At 34.7% G+C, this 9,744-nt stretch overlaps 1 protein-coding gene across 2 annotated transcripts; it reads left to right on the top strand.

The window, feature by feature from the left end:
* Positions 1–6,946: 6,946 nt before the first annotated feature.
* On the top strand, positions 6,947–9,049 carry LOC147286343 (uncharacterized). 2 transcript variants are annotated; one of them, XR_015121944.1, is made up of 4 exons: positions 6,947–7,090; positions 7,538–8,499; positions 8,600–8,709; positions 8,804–9,049. XR_015121944.1 is itself a non-coding variant. In XM_086241922.1 (4 exons), exons 2-3 carry the CDS (start codon positions 7,541–7,543, stop codon positions 8,652–8,654), a joined length of 1,014 nt encoding a protein of 337 aa, XP_086098048.1. In that variant the 5' UTR covers positions 6,947–7,090; positions 7,538–7,540; the 3' UTR covers positions 8,655–8,700; positions 8,804–9,049. The 2 variants fall into 2 exon arrangements, 1 of the variants encoding a protein (XP_086098048.1); XM_086241922.1 differs by having other exon boundaries at positions 8,600–8,700.
* The last annotated feature ends 695 nt before the right edge of the window (positions 9,050–9,744 follow it).

Genomic DNA, 9,744 nt, shown 5'->3' with positions numbered 1-9,744 from the left:
TTTCTATGTCAATTCATGTATTTTTGCCTTTATTTACAAGGTTATATGATGGACAAGGCATAAGCTAGTTTGGGTTATTAGCTAGAACTCTGCACAAGAACAAGAAGAATTATATTGTAAGTTTTCTAGCTATTGGGTATACAGTATACTGAATTACTAGTTGGCACTTTTGGAAATGAGAGTCTATCTCTGTTTCTGATATGTTCTCTTTCTTGCATATTTTTGAACATGAATGTTAATTCAAAGCCTTTCAGCAGGCCTACAATGTCTTGTTGAATGTTTGATTCAGTATACCTTTTGCTCTTTAATTTTTCTGCTGCTGAATCTCTTCTTAATTCGTGTAGCTTCTTGATAAGTTGGTCATACTTAGTTTTATTAGAGGATACATGTGGACTTAATTTGGCATTCTAATTTCCTTATTGCTTGGTCATACTTAGTTGCTTAATTTAGCATTCTAATTTAGCTACTCCCTTTGCATGTGAATGGTTTATCATTTGTGTGCTTTACTTTTTTTTTTATTTTTTTATATATATATGTATTATCTATGATATGTATATTTGCATATGAATTCCTATATATGGCGTTTGGCTTTCTTTATAATGAAAATGGTTTGTTTCTGCATTATTAATGAAATTGAACAACACAAAATTACTGTTGTCAGATGGGATGAGAATATCTGCATTAGCATTCACCACATGCCCATGTCATACACTAGCTAGACTTAAAATATTATTGTTAGTGTTACTGAGTATAGGGGTCAGAACCAATCAAATCCACACCACCTCTTGTGGAGTCCAGAGTCAAGTCCACGTGGTTCTTGGTAGCTTGATAGATGGCTTAAAGCTTAATGAAGGGCTTAGATTTTGGATTGGACACCCATTTGGACATGCATATATGGCACCTGCAAATACACACATAGGTATCATTGCTTTAGTGTTCAGCATGGGCTGAGCTAACTAATATTTGCTCATCTTTTAGCAAATGTTGAAGTATGCATCATCTTGTACCTTTACTTTAAATATTTACTCATCTTTCATAAGTGATGTAAGTTCCTTGCACATGCATAAAAATTTCTGCTACTTGTTCAATCCTTTTTTTTTTTTTTTTTTCAATTATCTATTTTGGGAAGTGCAGGGGATTTGGCTGTGGAGCGAGGATTTGACTTGGGCTCTAAAATCTCTTGAGTAAAATGGAGAAGCTTTCGGTCTTCCAACTTTTCAAATTTAACAGGAATCTTTTGGGATTATCCCATCATAACATGTTGATTTTCCCCCCTCACAGAATCTTTTAGGACGTTAATTCATTCTTCTCTCCCCCTTGATAGGATAGGCATTATTTTGTCGTTTAGTCATCATATTCTCAAATGTATTAAGCTTCTATTAAGTTATTCAAATGTTATTTGCCTATTGCATTTGATTTTTGTCTAATGCAACAAATGTTTTTTCTTTTCTCCAGACTGTACATGAAGGTTGGATCTATCAGTTGAAGCTGTTCTGTGATAAAGATTACCCAAAGAAGCCACCCAGTGTTCGTTTTTATTAACGGATTAACATGACTTGTGTTAACCATGAAACTGGAGCGGTATGCTTCTAATTTAATTTCATATACATTCACTTGATTTTGTTGTGCAGTTGTTGTTGTGGTTTGCAATTTTTTCTCGCTGCTGCTAGTGATTTGCACTTAAAATATTTGATTGATTCTGACCCATATACTCAATAACAGCAAAGAAGGGGCTGAAGGTAGCCATTAAGGTATGTTAACCTTTGAAATGTACACACCACACGCGGAGACACATGTGTGTCAGTATTAGTTGGTAGTGCATTACTGCAACCTTTAATGTTCTTTTTGTTGCTGCTTCTCTTCTTTTCATGAGTAATCTATGGAGTTGTCTTGTGAAGAATTAGAGGGCCTTATCACTTTTGTATGAAAGTGGCTTGTAGAAATTTAGGTTTTCATTAGATCAATGCTCTTTTGTATGTGTAATAACAAAGCAATTCTACTGACAGATTGATAGTTTTCCAAATTATTACTAAATCACAAGTGTAAGTGCTATATTAGATGTCATAAAAAACATGGCCCATGTCTCTGTTAACCTTGTGTGGTTTTGTCAATTAATCTATGATTTTGGATACTTGAACCAGCTGCATGGCCCAAGATTGTATTGCCTTTATGTTGTTCATACATTTGGATTGAATACTTGGAGTATGAAGTGTAATGCAATTGAATCTAATCTGATATGCCTTTTGTTCTTTAAGTGGTTCATTAAGTAATGTATACGTACTGCCCAAATTTTTGACTAAGTTCAACTTGAAGAAACTGCATCTTTGTGCCCTTTTAATTAAGTTCAGGTTACCAATTGGTCCAAACTACAGCTGGAGTAAAAAGGCAACCTTATTTATTCTTTATGCATGTTTAGTTGAAAATTGAGATGAATAAGGCATGCATGTAGTCAGTATATAGGACTTGTGAGATCAATGAATTTGTGGTTAAATTTGAGAATATATGTTCCTTTGATGTTTTCAGTGGTCCAATCTGAAAATCAAGCGAAACGGATACACACAAGATCAAATAGATGAGGTGCGGCTGGAATGGGGAGATTTGTGAACTTCAATTATCTTGAGACCGACAAGTTGGTAGGTGGTGTACGTATGCCTTTTTTGTGGATAGAATTTGTTGTCGAGCATGCTCATATTTTGCAAAGCATGGAAGAAGATTGAAGATTGGTGCTTTTAATTAGAATACATGATGCCATGCCAATATTTTGTAAATGGTAGCAAAAGTTAGAACTAGCTAGAGACATAGTGCTGATTTGCAGATTAATTAGCCTAGGTGCTGCTATGCCAATATTTTGTACATGTGAGCAGCTTTAATTTGGTATATTACAACTTGTGTTTTGGTTTTGTAAAGGTCTTCACAAGCATGTTTTGGTTATCTTATTAAATATTTGTACTGTAAACCTTTTGGGGCAACTTTGAATATTGTTATTGGTAATTATTGAAATATATATGGAATGAGAATGAAAGATTTTGTGACTGCATAAATTTCTGGCCATTTCAATTTACTGGCTCAAATTTATGTATTGATATCCTTTTTAGGTGAAAAAAAACTGATATATAATGTACATAACAACTGGTGTAAAGGATGTTTTGATATCAATTTTGGTCTAAAAATTAGAATGTTTTAATTTTTTGATGTCAGATTTTATCTCAGACCTGATATATAAACGATGTTTAGATATCAGGGTTTGTTCCATACCTAATATTGATACCTAGTTATATATTAGATTACCTATCACAGACCTTATATTGATATCTCAATTATATATCAAATTCTACCTTAGACCTGATATTGATATCGAGATTACATATTAGATTCTACCATATACCTGATATTGATACTATAGTTTTATATCATATTTTACCTCAGACTTGATATTGATGTCATGATTTTATATCATATTCTATCTCAAACCTGATATTGATATCGGGTTATATGTCAGTATTACTGTCAAATACGATATTTATTGACTAGAACTATTGATACTCGAATTTTGTAGATATCAAAAATAATATAAAATCGGATATTTATTTTATATTTAGGACATCAGGTTGAAAAAGAAAAATGATATAAAAAAATATTTACATATTAATTAAAAATTGATATCTAAAATGTGAACATTAGATATCACAATTCGTTGTATCAGACGGCTATCCAATTAGATATCAGTCCACAACTGATATCTATTAACAATTTTGTTGTAGTGTTGAATAAGATAATGTCCATCCTTTCCTTATCCGAAAATACCGCTACCAGTATACCATGTCAACCACAAATGCCACGTCAGCATTGTCCACGTAACACTTAATAATTTTTTGGATGAAAATTTTAACATAAGTGCTAATTTGTAGGTTTTTTTTTTAATTTTATAATTGGTGGATGTATTTGAAATGTTTTATAATTAATAGATCAATTTGAAATACTCCTTATAGTTGGTGGGTACATTTTGTAATTGACCCACCCTTCAATATGGGGTCAAAAAGCCAAAATAAATGATTTTAGCCCTTATAAAAAGAAAACTGATTCTTGAACCCTTTTACGCCCATGTCACGTCGAGGTACTGCAGAAGAAAAAACTGCAAAATTCGATCCAATTATCGTAATCGATTAGTTAACATGTTGGTTAACCATATTCTAAAACACGGGAAAAAATTATTGGCTTATCAAATTATCTATCGAGCCATGAAAAAGATTCAACAAATTAAAGACAGAAACAAATCGACTATTTAAAAACAATTAAAGGTTTCTATCACACATGAACAATTAATTTTTTTTTTTTTTTTTAGAGGAGAGGAAAAGGGGGAAAGTTTTATTCATGATAACTATCCTCATACAAGCAAGATTCAAGCCATATAGGCCTATCATCTTCAGCTAACTAGACGTGGAAGCCATGCAAAGACAATGCATGCTTGGCCAAGCAAGACATGAGCTGTTTTATTACACTCTCCTATTAAACTAACAGGTAGCGCGAGGGAAGGAGGACATCAGTTCCTTTACGTCTTCCACCAGACCTTCGTTCGCCGCCATACACACTGCCTCATCATTGATTAAGGCCACCGCCTCCTTGGAGTCCAATTCAAGGATGATCTGTTGCAATCCCACATTTGCAGCCAGTTGCAATCCAACTATTGCCGCTTTTAACTCGATTACAAGAGGAGGAAGAGGTCCAAAGACTAACTTAGTTGCAACCAATATCATTTCACCATTACTATGAGAGTTAAAATCAAAGAATATGTGTTGATTGACGATTTATACCTTAAATAATCAAACCCTTCTAGGTTTAAGATCAAATGATGAAAAAAAAGCCATAAAACATGTGTCCGTTCTTTAGTTAAAGAACAAACGTCCTGAATCATTCTCTCTTTTTATATTTACCCACTTCAAATTTTTTCTTGTTTTCGTTTGGGGTTTGAGAGGCATTTATGGATGTGTGTGATGGAAAATGGGTATGGTTTTCTTTTGTACACCCTATGGAAGTTTCTTGTCAAGGAAAAGGGCGTATAGCCTACTGTTTGCACTATTCAGTCATTTTTAGAGTTCTAATTTTTTTGACATGAAAACTGAGAGTGGATTGATTGACGTACAAATATTCTGTCAAAGCGTAACCCAGTGAAGAAAGGCCGGGCGTGAAGGTATGTTTTTCCCTCTAAAAGTAGTTGATTTGCTTTTCTCACACCTAGAGTTGATTTGCAATTGCATATTTTTAGTAAGAGAGTAGTTTTGTTCACCTTTTTTAACTAGGGAGTATGCTCACCTTCCTTCTCAAATCATAATATTTGTTTAAAAAATTAACCCTAAATTAACATATTGTATATTTAATTATTTTTTATATTTTTTACACAAAACTCTCTCTCTCTCTCTCTCCCCTTTGTGTTCTCTCTCTTACCAATCTATTGGCCAGTCATGCCACTTGATTGGCCAATCAATCTCATCAGTGTGAATTTTGTAGTTTTTATTTTCACACTCATATCACTTGGTACTCATTTATTGCTTACCATGTGGAACCCCAAACTCAGGAGCTAAACTATTAAGTTCTAAGATGACCCTTTCACACCCTAAACTAATAAGCTCTATTGGGATCGAAATAAAAAACTAGAAAAGAAAAAAAAAGGTTAAATAAAAAAATGATCTATGAATTTTACAGTAAATTTTAATTTGGTCCACTAACTATAAAAAATGTCAATTTGGTCCACGAACTTTTCAAGTTGTACCAAAACAGTTCAAACATTAACTTCCATCGAAAACTGATCATGTGCACACCAAGGGACCACATGTATCCAAAACTGGTCATGTGCACACCAAGTGACCACATTTTCAAGGGCATTTTAGTATGTTCATTACATTTGTATGTGACCAATTTCGTTAATTTTCAGATGGAAGTTAACTTTCGTACTGCTTTGGTACAACTTGAAAAATTCGTGGATCAAATTGACACTTTTTATAGTTAGTGGACCAAATTGAGAATCAATATAAAGTTCGTGGATTATTTTTGTATTTAACCAAAAAAAAAAAAACAATGAACATACTATAGCATCTTAAACTATAAAAATTTCACATAACTAGTTGATCAAAACAAAAAAAGGGTAAACTGTAATTTAGTACCTCAAGTTTGTCTTATATTGCAAGTTGGTATCTCCAGTTCAATTTTCAACAATCGCATACCCCATTTTTATTTTGTTGGCAATTACATACCTCCGTTAGATTCTCCATAAAAAATATCATTAAATGCTGACATGATAGTGACGTGGCCCATTGCTGGCTTGAATATAGTAATGATCACTCGCTTACCATACAGCGGGACTGAATGCGATGAAAACTTGGATGTGCTGTAATAAGAGCCACTCAAGTTTGATTCCCACAAACTCCAAAAAGGCATAGCGAAAGTTGGTTAAAAGGACGATTGTGGAATGAGCTATAAACTCGTACATTAATCGATCGACATTCCGTCTTTATTTTATTATTGCATGAATTATAGAACCAGTTTATGTGAATTGAGATTTGTTTTTTTCCTCTTCGTATACCGTGCACACCAATTTTTGTGATCACGTGTCGAGATATTAGTAAGAGAGCACTCACGACTTTCATTCACAAATTATTTTCTGTTTTAAAAATCCTACATCTATATTTAAAAAACAATTAAAGATTTCTATCACACACGAACTAATTTTAGAGCCATTTGCAACAATAACATTTGACAATGTTACACATGCGCAAGAGAATACGCTACTCCCTTTTTTTTTGGTTAGACAAACGCTACTCCCTTTCATTAATCAAAACAGGAGCCACGAGGGCTAATTACAAAGAAAAGACAGAGACAAAACAAAAAGGAAAAAGCCAGCTGAAAAAACAAAATATAAAATAGAAAGAACACACCCAAAAAGAAAAACAAATAAAAACAGATAGTGTATGTCGTCAGACCACAAAAGCCCTAACGCGACACCTTCTGCTGCCACTACCTTTCTCAATCTCTCAGTTCTCTTTATTTTGGTCTCATTCTCATCTCGGCGTTGGATTTCTTTGTTTCCGATCTACAGGTAGGCTTGCTTAGGATTTCAGGAAAATTTCCCTTTTTTCGTGGCTGTTGAAATTTTTGAACAAAGCATGTATTCTTGGAATTGCGTGCTTAGTTAGCCCAATATGCGTTGGTTTCAAATTCTTAGCAATCGCAATTTCTCTTTTTCTTTCCTTTGAGTACTTGCTCTTGCAAAATTAAGTTTTTCTTTTGCTTTTCTTTTGCGTGTAGTTGTTCGATATGATTGGTAATTATATACTTTGCTTATTCATGATTATTTGCAGTGTTTTTTCGTTTTCTTTATAAAATTGGGTTTCGGTCAATATGATTATTGCTCATTCTAAAACTTTTCTGTTTGAGTGTGTCAAGAAAAGAAACATATTTATGTTCTTCGGTTGCATGTTTTATCGGTCTCTGTTTTTATATTGTTTAAGCTCATTACTTCTTTACGTTGACCTTTGACCCACAGAGAATGGAGGAGGATAGTTCTTGTTTTATTTATTTACAGACCGATAAGAGTCTGTATCGCCTTGATGTACTAGAAAAAAGGTCTTCAAGTCTTTCGAGGTTGGACAACTACTATTACCCAGAAGGACTACCGAGTGGACTACGGTTTATGACTTGGGATAACAAGTTGTATATGCTCGGGGGTGCTGCAAACTTGAAAGTATATTCCTGTGATCCTGGGGATCGTCCAGATGAACATGGACAATCTATCATAATATCCCCAAGTGAGTTTCCAAGTATGTATGGGCCGAAAATTAATCCCATTGTTGTCACCCTTGAGGACAAAGTGTATGTTCTATCCACATCTCATTACGGCTACGTGGAAGAACATAGGCCTGCGCTTTTTGAAGTGTATAATCCTGTCACCCAAGTGTGGAAGGTTCTACCGAATCCACCATGCCTTTATGGTTTTAAGGATTATCGTACTTATGATGTTTATCGTTATTCTTGGGGCAACAAGCTTGTTTTTTTCATTTATCCTGGGCTAAACACCTACATGTTTGACACTACTGAAGAAACATGGGAGGCTGCATCTAACATTCTTGGTCTTGCTGGTTGTGGTTTTGTACCATTCGAAGAACATCTAATTGGAATCTCTATTGATGATTCCCTAGCCCTTGTTGCTTGCAAGGTCGATGAGAATGGGATACCCAAGCACAAGCAGATGCTTTTCGAGCTTGATAGTATGGGGGATGGATTTTGGGAGCCAATCTTAATTACCCCTATAGATGACAAGGGCCATATCTGCATATTGCTTGGTGGCTCTTCTGAACGGAGAAAGCAACACGTAGAGGTTTGCATAGGGATTTTCAAACTGTCAACCCCAAGGGAAGGCATTCCAGAACTAAGTGCAAATCTGCTTTTTACGAAAAGCTACACTCTGGAATTTGCTCGTTCTCCAAAAATTTCTTCTGCAATTGTAATGTAAGAAAATCTTTTTTGGTCTCTTGGTACACTGTTAATGCAAATATTAAATCTGGTTCTTTGCTTTCCTTTCAATCTTAATGTAAAGTTGTACTTTTAGGGGAAGACGTGGATCAACTCAACCTGGCAATGACAACAGTGATGGTGAACTCTGAAGATGCGGTTGATGAAGTGTTTCTTGTAACAATGATTTTATACAAGGTGTTCATGGTCTGTTAACTACTTTATGTTTTTTTTTTTCCTAGTAAGTAACCAAGAGTCCGACACATTTTTGGAAGTGATCTTCTTTTCGTTTGTTTTTCAGTTTTGGGCTGATGTTAAGAAGAAGAGGAAGAAGAAGCTGAACAAGCATAAGTATAGGAAGCTCAAGAAGCATCTTCATCGCAAGTCCAGAGGTTGATTTAGTTTTTTGTGTTCTCAAATGTTTCTGGACTCTAATTTATTTGTTCGGGCTGACAGTGAGAAGTATTATGCATTTTGCTTAGAAGTTTGAATGGATTTGTTGGCCTGTTTTGATTAAATTATAGAGTATGGGAATTGTTGAGTTTAGAATGAGATTCGTTGCACTTTTTGATTAACAATCTTGTTCTAATGTTCTTACACTCCAATTTTTAATTTTTTATAAAAGTGATAGTTGTTTTACATTCATACTCCTATGAAGAAGGGCCTTATTTTGTGCCTTAAAGATGAAAAGAATGCATGCTTCCTTCATATGCATACAAATGATTGTGCTTAGGGTTAGTAAGTGCGAACTGAGAAAGGAGTCATTATGGGACTTGGTCTTGGTGGCCTGGCTGCATCAAGCTTTTTCCTTGTGCCAAATGCATCAGCAAGTGAGGTTGCAATGATTGGTGAAGCATCAAGTGATTACTAGGGTTTACTTTTGTGGTTTGTGGTCACTCCACTGCACTTCTTTGGGTGCTCTACAGCATTCTTCAACCTGCTGTGAATCAAACTAATAGGATGGGATCCTGGCCAAAAAAAACTAATAGGATGGGATCAGTGTAGAAATACCTTTGTGCGTGAGGACCTCTCTATTAGTTTCTTCAAATTTGGGTGATGCAAGATTGTTGGCCTTATCTGCTGTCTTGTTTGGTATTAGGGTGATGACAAAGACGTGTGAAATATGGTTCGAATAGAAAACTAGGAATAGTTTCTTCAAATTTGGGTGATGCAAGATTGTTGGCCTTATCTGCTGTCTTGTTTGGTATTAGGGTGATGACAAAGACGTGTGAAATATGGTTC

The sequence above is a fragment of the Dryas octopetala genome, chromosome 4, assembly GCF_963921425.1.
Source record: "Dryas octopetala chromosome 4, drDryOcto1.1, whole genome shotgun sequence".
NCBI lineage: Eukaryota > Viridiplantae > Streptophyta > Magnoliopsida > Rosales > Rosaceae > Dryas > Dryas octopetala.
The sequence above is the reverse complement of the archived record's forward strand: the minus strand, read 5'-3'. Positions and strand labels throughout refer to the sequence as shown.

Coding starts and splice junctions, on each gene's coding strand:
- LOC147286343 (XM_086241922.1), top strand. CDS start 7,541: ATGGAGGAGGATAGTTCTTGTTTTATTTATTTACAGACCGATAAGAGT. Junction 8,500..8,599: donor ATTTCTTCTGCAATTGTAAT/GTAAGAAAATCT, acceptor TTGTACTTTTAG/GGGAAGACGTGGATCAACTC.